Raw genomic sequence first — 21,561 nt, 5'->3', positions numbered from 1 at the left:
TTGAAGGTGCGACAGTAAAATCGGACTCGGTTCGCATAATTGCACAAAGCAGCGCGTATGAAAAGAGGGTGTTATTAACGTGAAGGCAGTGATGATTCCCTGTCAACACAGAGCGCTTGCTTTGGTTGTTTTTTTTTTTTTTGTTTGTTATTTTCAGAAAAGACTGACAGAAAAATGAGAAAGAAAAGGAAAAAAAAAAAAAAAAGTCGAAACGGAAAGGGAATTGAAATGATCAACGTGACTAAAATTTTAACGCTGATTATACTGTCAGGAATGCTTCATGCTTTCATGCCATGATTTAATTAAAAAAACGATTTTATTGCGGTAAAATTGATATTCGTTGCATTTTTTCTATATAATAATAATAATAATAATAAAACAATCAATGTAAATTTTTTTAAACGTGAAAGCGATTTGGTGCCGAAGTTCATGCTTTGAACTTAATCCTTTTTCAAACAGAGCTAAAGTGCATCTGTAGCTGTGCTTATGCATCGTGTACATTTCATACGCTCTTAAAATGTCCTCTGGGTCTCAGTTAGGAATGTAAGGACAGGAAAAATCCCATAACGTCCACTAGGTGGAGGCAAAGCCCAGATATTCCTGCGATCGAGTCTCCCAAAACAAAGCCTCAAGGGTCTAACAGCAGTCCAGTTACTTACTCACTTAATATCCTTGAAGGTAGTACGCCCAAACCCAATGTTTTAGAAAATCAATTTTATTTTATTTTATTTTTTTTTTTTTATAACAGTTGATATGTTAAATAAATAAATAAATAACAACCCTAAATGTAATATTAGGGGACTTCTTGCTTCATAAATCATCATCCGTTTTTTTGGTGTGCTGATTTAAAGAACAAATCAGATTCACACACCTACCTACTCACACAAAACCACGTACACTGACCGGCCGCTTTAATAGGAACACCTGTAAGCCTGCCCGTTTGAATTCACGCACTTATCCCCGAGTAAAAGTCGTGCATGTTTTCCAGCTGGGATTTTCACACAGAGTTTACACGGACGAAAAACATTTCGCCGAGCGCCGGTTCTTCGTCCGAGGACACGCGCTGTTGAGAAAGGAGCTGACGGGAAGGCTGAGGTATCTCCAATAACCACTCTTTACAACCATGCTGAGCAGGAAAGCATCTCGGAAAGCACAACACGTAGAACGCTGCCGGTGAAGGACAGGTATGTGAGGCTACAGTGGGCGCAGGGTCACCGCTGAAGAGTGGAAAAAGATCCGACCAGGTTTTTCCCCAGTCTTCGACCGTCCGGTTTGAATCCGCGTTTTAATCTGAGACAGGATTATCGGCGACATGACGATTAAGAACGAATGAATCGACGGCAGAAAAAAAAAGGCCTCGTGTGGAAACCGGAACATGCCCGCGTAGCCATTTTAAATCCTATTCAAGTGCGCTTCTCTCGTTCTCGTCCTTTCACGGCTCGTTTAAACGTTTCTCGGGGGAGAAGCGGGGTGGAGTGAAGGATGGAGGGAGGCAAGGGGAGGTTGATTACTATGACAACAGCAGAATTGAGTCTGTGCCCTGGCTGTGTTTTGACTTCAATCCTGCAGATTTTTCGTGCAAACCGGCCACACCTGAGCATGTGAAATATTCAGCACGGCGTCAGGAGGGGCTGCACCTCCGGCACGGCTAAACGGCCCGGACAGGAACGAGCGACGGTGTCGTCCGGGCGTCCGAACGAGGAAAGGCCCGGAGATGAAGGAGGCGGAACAAGCAAGCTAGGACGAGGGCTCTCGACTGACGGGCTAATTTACTCTGTGTCAGTATAACTCGAGTACGATTCGGATCGGACCGGATTTCCGTTAAGCAAAGCCACCGGAAGGCGTCCGTAGCGATCGATCCGCACGAGATTAGCGTTATCTCCGCGCTAAAAAACGTCCACGCAGACTACAAACTACGGAGCTGCGCTTGTTGAAGGGGCGTGGCCATGCGTGATTCACACTAGACAAAAAAAAAAAAAATTAAAAATCCCAGAGATACTCCAGTAATAACGACATAATGACATCACCCACCGCTACATGGAAAACGAATCCGAGTGAGGATTTAAACACCGGATACACATCCGATCTCTAAGATCATACAAGAAATAAATACCGACGCAGAAGGAGTTTAACAAGCTTTTCTTTTTTTTTTTTAGCTCCCTCCACGCACGATATGCAAAGATAACGAACCAGCCGCGTTCGCCTTCGCGTTCGCACACCGCCGCCCCGTTCCCAAACACTCCCTCCGGCATCTCCTGCAGTCTGATTACAGGAGCGTGTAATACATCACAAAATGGCCTTGACACATAATTATGGGGGAGGCTGGAAGCAGACAGAGCTTAAAGAAGAAATGCCTAATCCTTCCTCTGATCTTATCACAGGGGCCTTGCAGTTGGGGGGGGGGGGGGGAGAGAAATAAATAAAGAAAAGAAAAGAAAAGAAAAGAGAAAGACGCACGTCAGCCCACTCTTGACCAGAAGGAAAGACTGTAAGGTTTATCGTGCTGACGGTCAAATATTAGAGTATTTATACACGCAAGGCGTTTAATCCTTGGTGTCGTGCTGTCGTGATGATCAAAACACTCGGCAGCATGGAAGTCGGAAGGCGGGAGTTACGCTCACCACCCTGGCGTTGATTGTTCCTCTTTAACGGCATACGCTAGACCAGGGTGCGAATCACAAGGGGTCTGACCCCGCCTAAACAAGGCTTAAACTCCTCCCATCGTTATACATGCAGTTCACGTCAAGTTATATCAGCAGTCTGTGAAACACAGACTACACACACACACACACACACACACTGTATATAGGAATCTGTGAGCGTCCTCCACCCTCCCCCCTTTTCGTCCATTCCTATTTTCTTTGTTTTCCTCTTTATTGGACGGAACGCGCACGGACTATCGGCAGCAGCAAATTGAGCGTCTTTCATCTCTGTCGGAAAGAGCGGGCGCCGGAAAACGGCGCAACAGGCCTTCCGTGGCTCGTCCATCTTCCGAGCTCTCGGTGTGATTAGAGGAGAAAAAGATCCGCGGCGTATCCGATGGACTCGCGTCCCCAACGTCGCCGGGAGGATCTCTCGCCTCTTTCGCCTTAGAGGAACCGATAAAAGTGAGAAAAGATGGCGGGCCGAAGACGGATCACGCCATTAAGAGCGCGAAAACTGTTTTTTGGACCATCGTTCACTATTATAGCTGCTGTAACGTGAGCGAGAAAAGGAACCGACGCTGGTTTTGTTTTGCGGATGTCCCGCGACTTTAAACGCAACTAATGGCGATATTCGTTAATAAATTAAGATGCGATCTTCGGGAAAGCGCCGCGGTGCCGTACAGGAGGAAGGAAAGACTTCGGGACATGCTGTTGAAGGGAAACGATCGATTCGCGGGGTGACTCGGCTCCCTCGTTTTCGATCACGTCCCTACGACACTACGGCACGCTAACCGGTCCCTCTAGGATTTGACGATCTCGGACGATTGACGCCAAAATCCAGCAAACGCCACGACATTCGGAGGAGTTTGCGACGTCTCAAAACGGCCGCAGGTCCGAGCCGAGACGAGTCACGTGATCTCACGACGCGCGTTCGGCCGAATCTCTCCTCGATTCACGAGTACAGCTAAAAGGTCTCGTTTACCGACAATCACCGCGAAAGAATGACAAAAATCCCGACGCTTTGTCGGGAAAGCGTTTCCAGCGTTTTTTTTTGCGCGATTTTACACGTCAACAATTAATTTATCCCCTAAAGTCAATCCAAAACTGGATCTTTTTAGCACGTTTCTGATTATTCCCCTTCCTCCGGTGCCTACATAGAGAAAACGTCCGGCGCGCCGGGACTGAAACCCGCCTAACGAGGCTTAAAGTGTAGGCGTCTCGTTACGTCACGGATTTAACGGGAAGCAGAAACTGTGTTCTCACGGAAAAACGTTTCAGAGAAACAGTTTCTACTGCAGATGTGAGTGAAAGAGGAAGAACATAATCCACAAAGGCTTCGAATATCCGATATCAGATCTGCCCCAGAAGTAATGCATGAAGTAGTGTGTGTGTGTGTGTGTGTGTGTGTGTGTGTGTGTAACATTTGAAAGCACTTTATCAGTGGTGCAGCGTAACACTGCGGATTTTATTTGCGTCTGACTGAAAGGATGCGCGTTTTCTCCACCAAGTAGCTGCTTCTTATTTATTTACTTATTTATTTAGTTTTTTCGTTTTCAGGCGCGGCTCTGATTGGCTATTCAGCCTGATTACAGACTTTTCAAACACGGATGAATGACGAGGCGGGACGAGCAGAATGCAAGCTGATTCTTACAAACCGTGAAATCAGGCAGATTGCTGGGGAAGCAGAGGAGGGAGTGTGTGTGTGTGTGTGTGTGTGTGTGTGTGTGTGTGTGTGTGTGTGAATGTAAATCTGTTGGTTAAGTAAGTCTGTTTGCTTGTCTGTCTGTCTGTCTATCTACCTTTCTGCTCGTCTGTCTACAGTCTATGTGTCTGCCTGTCTATCTGTCTGTCTACAGTCTGTGTGTCTGCCTGCCTGACTATCTAGCCTTCTGTCTGACTATCTTGTCTGTCTGCCAAGCTGTCTGTCTGCCTATATATCTATCTGCCTGTCTATCTATCTGTCTACAGTCTGTGTGTCTGCCTGTCATTCAATCTGTCTATTTGTATGCCTATCTGTCTGGCTGAATGTCTGTCTGTCTACAGTCTGTGTCTGCCAAAATATTTCTGCATTAATTAATACACACGTAACTGAACTCTGAATACGACCTACAAACAAGGTCACACACAGGGACGAACGTAAACCTTCAAAGCGGAGAGATCTAATCATTGCGTCTCTTTCACAGATCCAACCTCCTCCTCCTTATCATCATCCTCATCATCCTGCTCCTCTTCCTCATCATCCTGCTCTTCATCTTCCTCTTCATCATCATCCTGCTCCTCTTCCTCATCATCATGCTCTTCATCATCATCATCATCACCCTGCTCCTCATCCTCATCACCCTGCTCCTCTTACTCATCCTCATCCTCCTCCTCTTACTCATCCTGCTCCTCATCCTCATCATCATCCTGCTCCTCATCCTCCTGCTCCTCTTACTATCATCCTCATCCTCCCTCTTACTCATCCTCCTCCTCTTACTCCGCATCATCATCCTGCTCCTCATCCTCATCACCCTGCTCCTCTTACTCATCATCCTCATCCTCCCTCTTACTCATCCTCCTCCTCTTACTCCTCATCATCCTGCTCCTCATCCTCCTGCTCCTCTTACTATCATCCTCATCCTCCCTCTTACTCATCCTCCTCCTCTTACTCCTCATCATCCTGCTCCTCATCCTCATCACCCTGCTCCTCTTACTCATCATCCTCATCCTCCCTCTTACTCATCCTCCTCCTCTTACTCCTCATCATCCTGCTCCTCATCCTCCTGCTCCTCTTACTATCATCCTCATCCTCCCTCTTACTCATCCTCCTCCTCTTACTCCTCATCATCCTGCTCCTCATCCTCATCACCCTGCTCCTCTTACTCATCCTCATCCTCCCTCTTACTCATCCTCCTCCTCTTACTCCTCATCCTCCTCCTGCTCCCCATCCTCCTCCTGCTCCCCATCCTCCTCCCCATCCTCCTCCTGCTCCCCATCCTCCTGCTCCCCATCCTCCTCCTCATCCTCCTGCTCCTCATCCTCCTGCTCCTCATCCTCCTGCTCCTCATCCTCCTGCTCCCCATCCTCATCATCATCCTCCTCATCATCCTGCTCCTCATCCTCATCATCCTGCTCCTCCTCCTCCTCTTACTCCTCATCATCATCCTGCTCCACATCCTCATCACCCTGCTCCTCTTACTCATCCTCCTCCTCTTACTCCTCATCCTCCTCCTGCTCCCCATCCTCCTCCTGCTCCCCATCCTCCTCCCCATCCTCCTCCTGCTCCCCATCCTCCTCCTGCTCCCCATCCTGCTCCTGCTCCCCATCCTGCTCCCCATCCTGCTCCTCATCCTCCTGCTCCTCATCCTCCTGCTCCTCATCCTCCTGCTCCCCATCCTCCTGCTCCCCATCCTCATCATCCTGCTCCCCATCATCCTGCTCCCCATCCTCATCATCATCCTCCTCATCATCCTGCTCCTCATCCTCATCATCCTGCTCCTCATCCTCATCATCCTGCTCCTCATCCTCATCATCCTGCTCCTCATCCTCATCATCCTGCTCCTCATCATCTCCAGAGGGCAGAGAGAGAGAGAGAAAAAAAAAAGTCACAGGCAATCAAAAGAAACGGCAACCTAAGAAAGAAGCGGAATCACAGACATAATTACGCAGATTAGGTCTGAAAGAGTAATTATGAGATAAACCTCCATGGGTGTCATCTCTCGCTGCTTCTTCCAACATAATCAGGGATGTTAGAACACGAAATCAATACGCCGAGAGCTTTTAGGAGGGGGGGAAAAAAAAGTTCATGTATCATCACTGCATAGCTTTAGGCGGATTTTATGTTGTGTTCAAACATTATCTGAATGACACTTAGGCTGGAAGTTACCGGAAAAAACCCCCATCATTCCACAGAACAAAGGCCGTAAAGCTAGAATCATCCCTCATCGCTGAGCTGGGAGTACTCTGAATAGTGTGAAATGATGCTAAATCTCTCTCACACACACACACACACACACACACACACACACACACACACACACACACACACACACACACACACACACACACACAGGGGTCACTGCTGATGGCCTTCACACCATCTGAATCAATAGCGATTAAATCAGGTGATGGAGCCAACTATGTGGAGTCCACAGAGACAAGATGGGGACAAAGTGCCCTGGGCAGCTGCCCCCCCCACACAGTGCTTTTGAACAACAAAACAAAACACAAATAGACAGTGAACCTAATTTGATACGTTTCATCCACTGAAAAATCGTAATTTGGGAATTGACTAATGAATTAATTTATATATTTAGTGTGTGTGTTTTTTTTTTAATGGCTACATGTTGCCCAGGGTGAATTAAAGGAGCAGTTTGTCATTTAAAAACTTATGAATTATTAATGTTTTACTGAAAAACACATGGTCTAAATATCAACAATATTACATGTTGGGCTTAATTTATTTATTTATTTATTTATTTATTTTTGGGGGGGATAAGTATTGAACCTTTAATTATTGGTCATACATGGATATTCTGGGCCATGAATTTAGCCGCATCCCTAATCATCAAATAGTTTCATTCATAATTCATGATAGCTGGACCAACGTCTAGAAATCGGATGAAGCTGTAGCGTGAAGGTCACATGACCGCCATCACCAGATACCGACAGACTTCTAAAAACGCGGCGGTTTTTACAGACTCGTTTTCTTCTTTACAGTCCGATTCAACGGTAAACAAATCAAACTACGACGATCGGGTCGTATCTCAGCAGTTACGAGTTCACGAGTTAGTATTATTAGGTATATATCTACCTGGAATTTGAGTAAATGTGCTGAAGTATGGATTTATGAATTCATTACTGCATTAATAATTTTAACCAACAGGTCAAAGCAGCATCAGTGTTGAACATCCTGATCATCATTAAATCCTTAAACGCCCGTGTTGTATAATATCCCTAAAAGCTTCAGGTCAGAAGGAAGACGTGATAGGAAATACACGCGCCGACGTCATGGTAAAGTGTATCTCCTGTCCCTCAGAGAGAACTCGGACACGTCGGAGTAGCTTTATTGGAATGTTTCTGTTTTTCAGTTTGTAATGCATCACAGGAGGAATCTCAGTCGAATCAGCCTAAGGGAGCACTTTGGAGTATAGAACGGCCGCATTTGTATTAATCAAACTGACATGAAATTGCAGAGAGGGGAACAGAATCAATACTCATGATTTTATTCATGAGTATCTTGTTTACAGCTTGTTACTGTAAATATACTCTCCATCTACAGACTCGATAACATTTCACTCCGAGCCCTGGAAATCGCCCCCCGGAAAAACCACACAAACAAAAGATAATTATCAAACAGGTAAAATATCTGAAGCGTGCAGTCAAGGAATAATCGAGCGGCGTGTCGGGTCCGAGCCGGGTCGTACGTACGTGTCGGGTCCGAGCCGGGCCGTACGTACGTGTCGGGTCAGAGACGGTTGTACGTACGTGTCGGGTCCGAGCCAGGCGTTTGTGACGGGTCCGAGCCGGGCGTACACGACGGGTCAGAGACAGGCGTACGTGTCGGATCCGAGCCGGGCGGCATAACGGGTCAGATCCAAAATACGTCTCAGGCATCACTCATTATTTTATCTCGTTGCATTTCAGTAATCCTACATTATTTTAGTTTAGAATTATTTTCACTTTAGGAAGAAAAAAAAACAAAAAAAAAACAACGAGTGGTAAATGCAGCTCAGGTCTACTGCTGCACTCGGCTCCACACCGGGACGTTAATGAGCTTATTTATTTTTACGATTAAGTCGCTAATCCTCTGTTTACAAATGGCACCTGGTGGGATTTTAAAGGTTAAAAGCTGAATAAACAGACACAAGGCCGTGTGTAAATAATACTCGATTACCATAAAAACCATTCGCGCTGAAATGAACTCAAGTGATTAGTGGAAATCTAGCCTAGCGTCACAACTATAAACATCACTGTGACTATAGTTATACAAAAATCTGAACAATAAACCCCCCCCCCCCCCCCCCCCCCAAAGAGTCTGCATACCATTGTACGACCCCGTATCGGTATCTAGACATAAACACCGATGGCGACTCACCCCTCTCGCAGGTACGCGACCAGTATCCGGTGCCGGTGCAGTCGCAGATGAAGCGGTTCCAGCCCTCTTTACACACCCCCTTGTTCTTGCACGGGTAACTCTCGCACTGCTTCCCCGGCACCTTGTTGCAGGAGGGTTTGATTCCCGCTCCGTTCTGCTCTTCGGCGATCTGCCTGATGTCTTTGCTACGTCCGTCGATGAACAGGTCCCTGATGCAGCCCACGTAGCCGTAGTTGAGCATGGCGGTCCAGAGCTCGGTGGGCAGGATGAGCCCGGCGCGGTTCTCAGGAAGTCCACCGAGGTACATATCGCCCTCCAGGTCCAGGATCTCGCTCTCTCCGCTGGCCGTGAACGGGGTACGACGGCTGTTTACGGATATAGTACCTACAGAGAGAAACGTGTTACAGTACAAACTCCCTACGTAGTTACGCTTCAAATCAACTCCGACCTAAAATATGCTACGGCAAGATGAAAACAATTGCGAATTGTGTAAAGCTGGCTTTAATAAACACACACACACACAGTGGAGTGGAGAGAAAAGGATCAATACAGCTAATCTCTGCAGAAGTGACATCGGCCCGGTCACAGGTCGGCTGCATTATTAATATCCCGCGAGACCTTTCGCACAAGCGAGTGCTACGAACTGATACGCAGTCGTTACTGATCGATTCGGCCGTGTGCGGACAGTCAAAAGGCGAGAGCATGCGAGAAAGAGAACGAGGGGAAAAAAACAGATGTAGGAAGGAACGGTGTAAGCACGGACGGCTGTCCCCCGGTGCTAAATATTTCACTCAACGTCCGTGAGAGTCACGTAAATCCGTCTGGAATTACACGATCCGAGTCTGTACGGATTTCGTTGAAACTGCTCAACTGCGAATAATTAACTAGCACCGAAGCTCGTTCGTTTATTTCTTTTCGCATATCTCCTGTTAAGCGCTGATAACGCACGGTACGGATTTTCTCGTGCCACAAATAAGCGGTGGAAGATATAGGAAGACGCAGTTTTAATTAAAAAAATAAATAAATAAATAAATAAACACAATGTATTGCTGGAATATAAATAAATAAATAAATAAATAAGACTAGGCACGCCGAGCTGCAACACGCACACACACAGACACACACACACACCCCGACCTGATCTTCCGTCTCTCTGGATGTCCACGTGGTACCACGTCCCGTCGTTCACTTTATTCTGCGTGGCTTTGACCTTGATGGTACCCGAGCCCATGTCCAGCAGGAGGTACAGACTCCCGTCCAGCAGCTCCACCGCAAAAAAGTCCACCTTGGTGTTCTTCTGGCTCCCCACCGCCTTCCTGTCCTGCGGCTTGCCGTGCGTGAACAGGATCAGGCCGTTGGGCTCGGAGGTGCGGAAGTCGAACGAGATGGAGCCCATGCGTTTGGTGTTCCACTTCGGGAGGCTGATGTAGGCCTCGGGCGTCTCGAACGAGATGGGGTCCAACGTGGCCACGTTCTCGCACTTAAACACGACATCTCCCTGGATCTTCATCTTAGGGTCCACGATCCGCGCCAGCCGAGAAAGCTCCAACCGGATGTCGTTGTTCTTGTACATGACCTACATCGACAGGGAGAAGTAATTACATCCACACGTGTAATAATATTCATACTCAAGGTCACTACCAGGGTTCTGAAAAAAAACAAACAAACAAACAAAAAAAGGGCATCATTTTAATAACTGCTGTAATAAAAGCACTAATTGTGCTTATTTTGGATTTTATGAATTAATACGTGGACATTCTTCTTCATATACTTATTTATTAATATTATTATTGCTTTTTCATCTGAGTTTTCAAAAAACTTTTCATTTGCAAAAGACAATTTATGATTTTTTTTTTAAACTAATCTTTAGGGGAAATATTAAATAAAATGATTAGAATATTTTACATATATTCTATATTACATTTTAAACATAGAATATTTAGTCTTTTTTTTATTCTAAACATTTTTGGCTGATGTCGTCCGTGCTACTCGTCTAATTTCTCATTAACGTCAACTCAAAACATTCTCCGTGTAGTACGACAGAAAAAACGTAAAAACTACATTAAACAAATAAATAAATAAGAAAAGTCTAACCGAAACGAAACAAGAACGCTGTCCAAAACAAATGCGAGCTGACGGAAAGGGGCGGGGCTTCCCATCAATCGTTGGTGAAGTTCGAAGCAGAAGTTTCCCTGTGCAGAGTGCTGAATAGCAGGACTTCGCAAGACCAGAGCTAATACCAATAGGTCAGGTCATTTCTTCACAATGGACGGCTCTCGAATGGTAACCGACTACAGCTGCGGTACCGCGCGCATCTGCGTCTGCTCTTCCTGATAGCTATGCTAATACACGGAATAAAGAAGGAGGGGGAAGGAAAAAAAAAAAAAGCTGTGATGGCACTCTCACTATCACAAAGGGCGCAGAAGCACCAGACTTTCCCTTCGACTCGTTTCAAAATATCACGTCACGGCTCGGGGCTGTTTTTGTCAACACCTACGGCGAGCGCACACGCACGCGCACACACACACACACACTTCTACACCGGCAACACCTTGGAACTGCAACGTCAGATTCTGTCGAGGCGCAAAATCACCAGCTTTCCTCGCCGAATGTAGATCTTTTCTGGGCCGCAGGGCTGCTTGGATTTACTCTCGGATTAGTCGCAGTCATCAGCCACATTTCCCAGCCTTGAGATTATAGATAATCCTGGCTGTAAAATCAGGCCATTGCTCTCCCGGCAGCCTGGAGGAAAGACCGAGCTGAAGAATTGTCTGCCGTCCCTGCGGACGACGGGTCTCTCTTCTAGCAGCCGTTATCGGCGGGATCATAAATACCATCATCCCTGCAGTGATCCATTCCTCAAGCACAGCCATGCATAGGTCAAACACAATGTATCTCTCTCTCTCTCTCACACACACACTTCCTCAGGACGGGCCAACAGATTACTGCCATCTTTATTCTTGTGTCAAACGCACCACAAACACACACTTTCCCTCGGTCAGGTATTGAGGTCTGGTATTGAGGTCTGGTATTGACCTGCACCGCGTCTGTTAAAATCTCGCACACAAAGCCTGAAGGCAAAATGTTTATGTAAGGTATAACGTTTATATAAGGAATAAGTCACGGCAGGGTGCCATTATTATCGGAAAACGAGCAATAACGTTGATTTACTGTTCCCGCCCTGAAGTCGATTCTTTTCCTATAACAGTATGTGTTTTATTCCTCTTACGTACACGCAGTCCAACAATCTATTAAAGAACGACTTCATTTTTTTATTTTTTTTTTCTTCATTTTTTTTAAAATCCTTTTACATTTACTGTCCAAGTTAATTCCTGTTCTCACAAAACAGTCGTTCCCTCAGCAGAATCTCTCTTTCGTAAGGTTCTCACAGCTCAGTGCCGGTTGTGGTGATCATTTTATTTGACAACCAGCGCATCTACTGTAGAAGCAGTCTTGGAAATTTCACACCCTCTGAAAACTTGATGGGGGGGGGGGGGGGGGGGGGGGGGGGGCCCTCTATTAGGGGTAACTTTAACACTCTTATTTATGTTCTCGGATGCCTTCTTGATTTATTTTCCATTCTGTTTTAGCATCATCTCCAAACCCCCCCCCCCCCCCGTAATCTCCATTCATCACGAGAGACAGCCGATCCTCCTCGGTTTAAACCGTCCTAAAGCGCTGTCACGTTGATGAACTCAAACGGCACCTGAAATGTCAGCTGGCTAATTCCAGCTGGGGCGCTGCCCGTGAACTGTCCGTCCTCCTCTCTGAACCGATCCGCTCTGGACTTCCAAAATCACATTTCATGTGTCCAAAGCGTTTAAACCGTTTGTCAAAAACGATCCTCTCAAGAGCACCAAATTGAATTAATTGACTTTGAGAGGGGTGATTAATCGTCGCGGAAAGGTTACCGGCATCGTTCGGGGTTGAAAAACATCACTGCCGAGAACAAATATTCGTCCCCTCGGGTGCGAAGACTGGCGAGTCGAGGCCGTGTTGAAAAACGGCAGCGGCGCCATCGTGACATTTGAATGGAATACCGACGCTTTATCTATCAGCACCTGGTGTAAGGTGTGTCTGCCGGGACACGGGGTAATAGAAGGGAGAGTAATTGAGCTTTCTTCTATAGACGGACGGGAACAGACTCGGCGCGAGCGTGGGCCTATTTTAAGTCTGTAGATGAAACGGATCGAGTGAACTCGAAGGCCGACGGAGCGCGAGGGCCGAATAAAACTTGTTTGAATATGTGGAGTCGAATTTCATCAAGCTGTTATCTTACCCCGCAGGCTCGCTTGGAAATAAACTGGAAGGGAAGGGGGTGGAGGTGTAGCACACGGGAAGCTTCGGCTGAAAATCTTATACGCGCTAAGGCTCAGCTGTACCGGAGCAGGGTTATCCCACTAGCCAATTATCATACCATCACACAGACTGCTATCGTATTCATAACGTCTGTCCCGGACTCGTCACACGACTCTGGACTCGCAATATACACAGGCGAGTCACGTGCGTGTTTATGGAGACGTCGGAGACATCGGATTACAGTCAGACATCGTTGATCTGGAGTACAGAAACTTTTTCCTGTGATGAACTGACTTAGATTGTGCTGTAAATATAGCAGACGACTGCTGGGTCAGCTTATCCTTCAAACTATGGGCATGCTTTCTTGAAAAGAGAGCGCTTCAAATGAACCAAAACATTATTTTTTTATATTAACAAAATCAAAATAGTAAATCAAATGGACGACACGATAGTCTACATCCTGCACACGTTCGATTTGGTATCTCACGGCTTCATTAATGTGTGTAAATAACCGTTGGTGCATGACGGACTGTTTGTCTAAACTGTTCAGTCCTGTATGCTGTAATAATTCATCCTTGGAAGAGGATGGGTTCTCCTTCAAGTCTTCTTCCTCCTGAAGTTTCTTCCTAACGTCGTCTTTTCCTCGGCATCGTCACCACTGGTTTGTCCATTATGGATCTGAATCTACATCTGGATGTCGGTCTCATCTCAAAGCTGCTTTGTGACCATTTCTAGAACGTTCAATTAAATCAAGGCACTACGGAACGGCCATCAACAGTGTGGAGGAGTGAAAGGCTGTAGGTTAGTGTTTTGACTGGCAGTTCGGTTTTGGCGTGGAGCGTGGGCGCCGGTAGAATGACCATGCATGGGTCTGTGCGTGCCCGTGGCCCCCTCTCCGTCTGCGGTGGGCCTGCAGTGACATGCCAATTCATCATCCACAGCTGTCTGCCCGTACTATAAATCTCTGCCTACAGAGCCTGCCCACCACTCTGCTAGAATTAATGGCTCCCAGGTCAAGCTGGAGAAAAGTTGGAAATTGGTATAGATTATTCACCAGTCAAGGGTGCCAGGTGGCACTTGGTTGGTGCTTTGCATTAGAGCTCAGGGCTGAAAGAAGACAGTCTGCTTTCACTTAAACCGTGAATACATTTCTGAGTCGACGCCAACTCGTTTTCTTCACGTAATCGTTTGACATCGTTTGAATTTTGGATATTGCTGTTAAATCCCATCATCATCATTTCATCCTGCACTCATTTAATTCGAGCACTAGTTTAACTTCGTGCAATATTTCCCGGATCCTTGATGAAACTCAGGGTTGTGGAGGAGCCTGGAGACTATCCCAGCAGACCTGGGGCCGATCAGTCTACGGTGCATGTCTTCGGACTGGGGTGGAAACCTGAGTGCCCGGAGGAAACCCCTAAAGCACAGGGAGAACATGCGAGCTCTGCGCACACAGGGCGGAGACGGGATTTGAACCCTCAACCCTGGAGGTGCAAGGCAAACGTGCTAACAACTAAGCCCCTCTTCTTATAAGAACCTTTTCATTATAACAAAATACAGAGATTCAACAATAACTATTTAAGTGGTGTATAATTCTAATCAGTGTGCCTTTTGGCGAAGTTAACGCGGCTCTAAGTAGCATATCTATTTCATTACAACCCTCAACCATCAGTGTGACAGCGGTGGCAAAATGGTACAGCTGTTTCTGGAGCTGGCTACATTCCTCAGTCACTCTCGCTCTGAAACCGTGCCAGATATCCCTCTCCTAACACCACTTATCCAAACGGAACAGCTGGAGGGGACGGCGGGGGGCGGGTGGGCGGGATTGCGTGGAGCATAGAGTGGTTTGACCCATCTGTCCAAACCTCGACTGCTCTGACCCACTTCACAGCTGGAGAACAGGACAGGTTTCAGGGCGCCGAGCTCGGACAGCGGGACAGGAGTGTGTTTTCAGAGACCAACATGGTGATAAATGAGCGCCAACATGCACATGTCAGAGTGTGTGATGTGGAATCCAGCTCAGGTGCTGCTGGAGACACACACACACACACACACACACGGATATATTCTTCTGAATGCTTTTCGGACTCTTGTCGCAGTGACTGTGAGTGTGTGTATGTGGGTTGTCACTGTTTAACACCCAAAAAGCAATAAAAATACACAAAAGAGCTAAATGCTCTGGGTCACGCTAGGAAAATAACCAACGACGGAGTGGTATGATGAAGCGGGCGTTACTGTTTTATCCCTCTTATACCGCTGAAATTAGCCAACACTGATCCATTTTTTCATTATTAAACAAGACTCATCACCTAGGATGCATGTTAATGCCAAGGTGTGAACAGGGCCTTTGTGAATTGTGGGGTTTTGTGCAGATGAACTAAGCTGCAGTTGGCATCCCGAGCCACAAGGTGGAGTGGTCTTCAAATAACAAACGATCTGTCTATAGTTTCTACCAGGTGCAGTGGGTTTATTCAAATTACCATGAAAAATATATATATATTTAGTGGGGGGAAGAGAGAAAAAAAAAAAAAAATAAAATAAAAAAAGGCAATGCATCAACCTGTATACAAAACTAAATATATTCTAGTGGCGAGCTAAAAGTTTACTCAGAGGGTTAGGTGAGGGTCACTACAAAAGGTGCAGAGGTTTTAATCCAGCATTGCTTATGTTAAAACTGGGTGTGTGTTCCACTCAGGAGGGACGCTGGTATTGAAAACGTTCAGGAAATTCTAACAGTTTTGTTTATTGCCGTTACGCTAGTAAAGACACAGCGATTCCTCTGACTGCTTCACGCTTCCCAGGAAAACAAGCTAATGTTATTTTTTTGGCTTACAGTTTTCAATCAGTAATTCGTTTGTCCTATTTTTTGGGGGGGAGGGGGACGGGGGGGACGGGGTACTTCTTGTCTGGCAGCCTTGCTTTATTCTGACTGCACTCTCAAACTCACAAATTCTAGACATTCAAGATGTGACACGTTTAGAGTTGTTACTTTGGTTGTTGCTTTAAAATAAATAAATAAATAAATAAAAATAAAAAAGGTAGGTGATGGAAGGACTTCTTTTAAGAAAAAGTTTGACGGCGGTTCCCCCGTCAGTGATCTGGGTCAAAGACAACTCTTTGCTACAAATATTTGAACATTTTGAATGTTTGAATTTTGAAACAGCTAGCTTCAGATACATTCCATAAGAATGGCTGAGAAAAATCTTTAAAACCCTTTAAAACTGGCAACACATGACATCACAGATTGTTTTTCTAAACTCTTATGTTCCTAGGGTCCTACGTTCCCAGAATCCTTGTTCTCAGGACTCTACTCTATAGCCTATTATGTTCAGAGGGTCCTTGTTGTCAAAGGTACCCACTGATACCCATGTTCATAGACCCCTGTGTTTCCAAGGCACTGTTTCCAGGGGTCTATCTTCCCCAAGTCCTATAATCTCAGAGCCTTAAGGTCTAAGGGCCCTAGGAAAGCTATCACTTCCAATAATATACAAGATGCCTCCAGTCACCACTTTGGGCCGACTCCACCCAGGTTATTAATGCGCGTGGCCCGGTCACTAGATGAATGCCTGTGGACACGACCAGTCCCAGACCTGGCTCCAGGGGAGGGTCCTGATAACCTTGATCTGGGTCAGGTACACAATCTTTTTTTGTGCGTTTTAACGGGGGCCGTTAGGACCACTCTTTGACCTCCTGCGTCAAATCTGTAAACCAAAAGGTGGCCCTACTGGCAGCAAGCTCCTGGTGACATAAGCAAAGTTCCCAAGCCTTTTGACCACAAGATGCTCTTGATCCATGAAAAGGACAATGAAAATCTTATATTTATGATATCTTTAATGCATGAAAAAGCGTGTGAAGACGACTACAACTCCCAAACTCACGCAGTTGCCTTTGGTCTCTGCCGTTACCAAGACTTGATACCGTGTTTGTTTATTCTGGATTTAACTTTGTTCACGTTTACGACCGTATCTCTCTGCCTCGACTAGTCTGAACTGTTTGCCTGATCGCCTGACCTCTGCCTGGATATGTTCATAGAGTTCCTCCTGATCCTTTGGCTTGTTGTTTTATTAAACTACCATACCTGCACTTGCTTCCATCTGTGCTTCCATCATGTGACAGCGGTGATCGATGGACTTCTTTAGGTTTTTACAGACATCATAAAGGCGACAGACAGTGTAATATGATATCTGGCTAAGGTTTACCGAAAATCCTCAAATTAATCTGGCTATAGATTAGCTACCCACTCTCGGCTAAATTAAGGAATGATCCATTTAGTGATCACGGCCTCCAGGCGTGAAAAAGATCAAGTTCACCATAAAGACTAGCTGTCCAAAGTTGGGGGGGGTAATTGGGGGGGGACATGAGCATTACCTCAAAACTGCAAAAGATCTGTTACATAAAGCTCATCTCATAAGATTAGTAGAGTTATTCTACTTGGAGATTTCATCCCTAAAGATTACGGCCCCTCACACCAACCCACTCACTCGTGTTGCGTCGCAATCTTGACGAGCACTAGAACGCAGAATCTCATCTCGTCCAATCATCCCAGCTTCTTCTCGGCGCTAGCGCGACCTTAATCAAATGATTTACAGCAATTGAAAAGCCAAATTAAATGCAGCTGAAACCATTTCGTGTCACGAGAAAACGTAGAAGTCCAGTGAATTTCATTATAGGGGTGGCTACACGGAAACCGACGTCCACTCGGCCCTTCTTCAGAAGATGAGCTTTATTAAATCTATTACACTGGTCCGACTTTCCACTCCGACTCGTTCCGTTTTTGTCGCTCTGACAAGGGTTCAAGATGTGCTGCAAGACAGAAGGAGAGTGAGAGGACAGAACTTTTCCGTGGCGAATGCACCGACCGACCCATCCAAAAAGCTTTGGGTTTCGGCACATCATGCCCTATTCTGGCACCAGCACTCGTGATCACCTGAACCGGTTTTGTAGTTAATGCCATCATTATGTCTCATTATTCTGTGAAAGATTTATGCACTCTTAAAGGGGGGGGGGGGGGGGGGGGGGGGGGTTCTTTTTTGGATAATCTGTGATTCTAGATTTTTCCTGAATGGGGTGCTAAGGGTTCCATCTGACAGCATAAAGGGTTCTTCAGATGGTTTCTTTGGTCAGATGGTAACCCTTGGAACCCCACAGAATTCCACGGTGAATCGTTTTAGAAAGCTTGCGTATGATCCGAAGGAACTCTTGATGTAGTCTTGCTCGAAGTTAGGGACCGTTAGTACCTTTAGTGTGCAAGATAGAACCCTTTATTTCTAAGAAAGCCTGATTTTGAATGGTTTCTCGTTTCCCTTCAATGGTTATACGTTCCTACCTGGTTTCACAAGTCACGTTTCCTATTGCAAGTCCCTTTCAACGCTTAATTCCCGACGGCTTCCGAGTTTGACCTTATATCGCCTGTTCCGTGCAAAACAAACCGCAAGAAGCCTATGATTTCCGATCCAACCCCTGCTGTGGATTTGGACTGTGACCCCCCCCCCCCCCCCCCGATCCCTTAAGAAACTCATCCAACATCTAACCACTCGTGACTCCACTTACCTCTTTGAGGCAGCCCATGAAGTTGTTGCTGACGGGTGAACCGGGTAAGTCAGCGGTGCTCGGGCTTCCTCCGACGTAGAAGAAATCATCAGAGCCCAGCATCGTGTAGTCCTCCTGCGTGTAGCCTGTGGTGGTGAGGATCCCGTCCACGGAGATCGTGACCTGTCAGGGTGGACATGACAGAAAGGAAGGGGAGAGATCCACTGATGACCCTCTGAACCCGTGACTTTCTCAACGCCATTGGTAGGAGTAGGAGCAGTTGTCTGGTGTAACACTGGGGATAAATCAGCAGCACTGGGCTCTTATCAGTCAGTTCTATTCTCGCAGGTAAAGAAAATATTTCTGCGGCATATTTTCTTTATCTTTGATGGCGTAAGAAATGGTTCCCTACTTTGGGATCTTGGTTAGGTCTGGGAGGTTAGTACAATGTGACAAACCATGGAGTTTTGTGTTGGATTGTTATTAATTTTTTTTAAAAAACTTTTATTTGATTGGTTAGTTCAGACATTGATAAGCATGCTTCCAAAATGTGCTGCATGGATCACTACTACTACTGATGAGCAAGCCAGAGTTAAGCTATCGGTGGGTTTTTAAATGACATTTAATTTACGTATGAGGGATACGGATGCTAAATGTGCTACTTCAGCCTAAGGCAGCATGCAAAGCCAAACTGTAAACACACATGCACGTGAACGGGAAAAGCCATCGATGTGAAAGCAACGAGGAAGATGAGAAGATGCACGGTACACGATGACTAAAGGGTAATGGGTGATGTGATTGTTAGTGGCGAAGATCATAAAAATAAAAAAAAAGCTGCGGTGAAAATGGAGAGGATTTGGCGTGCCATGCAAGTCTGTACTGGAAACAACTGTCAGAGCTCCCCTGCCCACTAGCTGGTCTTATTGTATATTTATCCACTCTGGTTCTTGGTGGAAAGCTTCTGCCAGTTTCGTCAACAGTATCCGGCAAACAGAAAGGCTTTTATTAAACCACTACAGCCTACAAAATCACATATCAAGGTCTTTTGAAGAGAGGAGGAGGAAGTTCAGAGAAAGTAAGCCAGAAGGAGAAAAAAAAAAAAAAGCCATGAGGAGGAAGAAAACAGGACAAGGAGAACGTGAACACCTAGAAGGCCAACCCCATTTCCTTTTTTTGGTCGATAGTCGATTATGAAGTTTAGAAAGAAACTCGAAGAAAAAGGAAGAGGGCCAGAGGAGAGCACACGGCAAACCAAAAGAAAAAAAAAAAAAAAGGACAATAGGAATGATATCTACCAGACAATGTAGTTTGTTTACCATAGCGTGTCCAATGCCTGAATGCTTTGTGAAAAGGGGGGAAGAAAGGAAATTAAACAGTGAACAAAATAGAGCTGTCAAGAAAATGGCGTCAAAATCAAAACAAAAACCAATGGTGAGTAATTCGGGAGCTTCGTTAGTCGTTCAGGTAACGGTTAGTCAAACAAAATCGTTCCATGAGTGGTTAGTTTCCATTGAGCAGCAAAGGAAGAAAGACTGAAACTGGGAGAAAGAGAGAGAGAGAAAGGAAGAGACCAAGATTCAGGGCTATCACCGTGTCGTTTATCTCCTACTCCTAAAATAGCACAGTTTGTGTGTGTTGAACGTGTAAAACAGATCGTACTTACTTTTATTTAAAAAAAAAAAAAAAAAATGGCTCATAAATACCAAATGTATTCAGCAACAACGTCTTAACTGTAGCGTTTTGTTGTTTTTTTTTTTACGTCTAGCGGCACGCGTGACGTGGATTTCATTCCCCCTACTGAACATTTCTGATGCGTTCCCGATGCGCACGGCCTTTAAATTTCCGGCTAAGATGTGAAAGAAGAAAAAAAAAAACGCATTACATAAAGTGCGAATAAAACAAAATAGAGAGACATGTGTTGAGCTTGATGGATGGAGCTCAGGGGGCGCCATGTCTCCACGTCCTCCGCATCTGCCCGTGCCAAAAATATCCACTGCTGAGGAGCAAAACCACCCCGAAACATTTACATATTTTAAAATGCAGTCGGTGCACCGAGCGGTTTAACCGACAAAAATTGGCTGTGGGTAAATGGCACGGTTGAGCTTGGCTGAAGCGTCTCCCTGCCACCCTGATAAGAAGCACTATTCACCCGTGTGAAGAGAATATCTACAGAATGAGAGTGGGAGAGCTGGAAAAAGACCGAGGCAACCTCTTGAAGCCATCACACCACTGACGGCCTATGACGGAGGTTAATACTTAAGAAGGTTGTTTTTTTTTTTGTTTTTTTTTACGAGGTGGAAAGTAAAGACTTTGGGAAAAGACAGCTAGTCTAGAAAATCATAAACAGTGGAGGTAAATAAAGAGGACAGGAGATTATATCTTAACGTCAGATAAAGATGACCGCTAGAACGGCGAACCCTCGGACAGAAGCGTCGTCTGTTTAACGTTACCTGTCTGAGATTGCGTGTCACTTTGACATCGTGCCAGGCGTTATCGTTGAATTTGCCGTTGACCGGCTCCACGATGGCCTCAAAGGCTCCAGAACCGAGATTGATGACCAGGGACACCGCGCCGTCCTTCAGCGCCAGGTTGACATAGTCGGCCGACTTGCCCGTGTGCAGAATGAGCCCGTTGCGCTGCCAGGTCTTGAACGAGAGCGTGATCTCGTCACTGCTGCTCTGGATGGGGTTCTGCGAGAGGTCGTAGCAGAAGTATTCCGAGCCTCGGAAGGTGGCCACGTTCTCCTCACGGGCTGGAAGAGAACCGAAACGGATTAGGACCGACCATGAACGAGTCTGAGAAAAACAAACAACAAAAAAAACGACAGAACTCTGCATCTGCGGTTTATAAAGAAAGGTATACGGTTAATATTTGGCATGATCTTGAGGTCACAATAAAAAATAAAAAATAAATGTTAATAATCACAACAAAAGAATTCTTTGGTTGAGCTGAGGTCATTGGAAATCATCGGGAGAACTGACCACACGTCACTTGATCCTTTGTGATGGACAT

At 45.8% G+C, this 21,561-nt stretch overlaps 1 protein-coding gene across 3 annotated transcripts in view; it reads right to left on the bottom strand.

Moving 5' to 3' along the window:
• The window catches only part of nrxn3a (neurexin 3a), a 286,244-nt gene that overhangs the window by 209,215 nt on the left and 55,468 nt on the right, over positions 1-21,561 (bottom strand). For 2 of the 3 annotated variants that reach the window (XM_053682955.1, XM_053682956.1), the window contains 4 exons: positions 21,000-21,301; positions 18,571-18,732; positions 9,859-10,297; positions 8,722-9,105 (listed from right to left, as the gene is read on the bottom strand). In XM_053682955.1, coding sequence (XP_053538930.1) covers positions 8,722-9,105; positions 9,859-10,297; positions 18,571-18,732; positions 21,000-21,301 — 1,287 coding nt within the window. Of the gene's footprint in view, positions 1-8,721; positions 9,106-9,858; positions 10,298-18,570; positions 18,733-19,844; positions 19,890-20,999; positions 21,302-21,561 lie in introns of all 3 variants that reach the window. The other variant, XM_053682954.1, reaches the window with a different exon arrangement.

Source organism: Ictalurus punctatus, chromosome 9 (genome assembly GCF_001660625.3).
Source record: "Ictalurus punctatus breed USDA103 chromosome 9, Coco_2.0, whole genome shotgun sequence".
NCBI lineage: Eukaryota > Metazoa > Chordata > Actinopteri > Siluriformes > Ictaluridae > Ictalurus > Ictalurus punctatus.
Note: the sequence above shows the minus strand (reverse complement) of the source record. Positions and strands in the feature narration are given on the sequence as shown.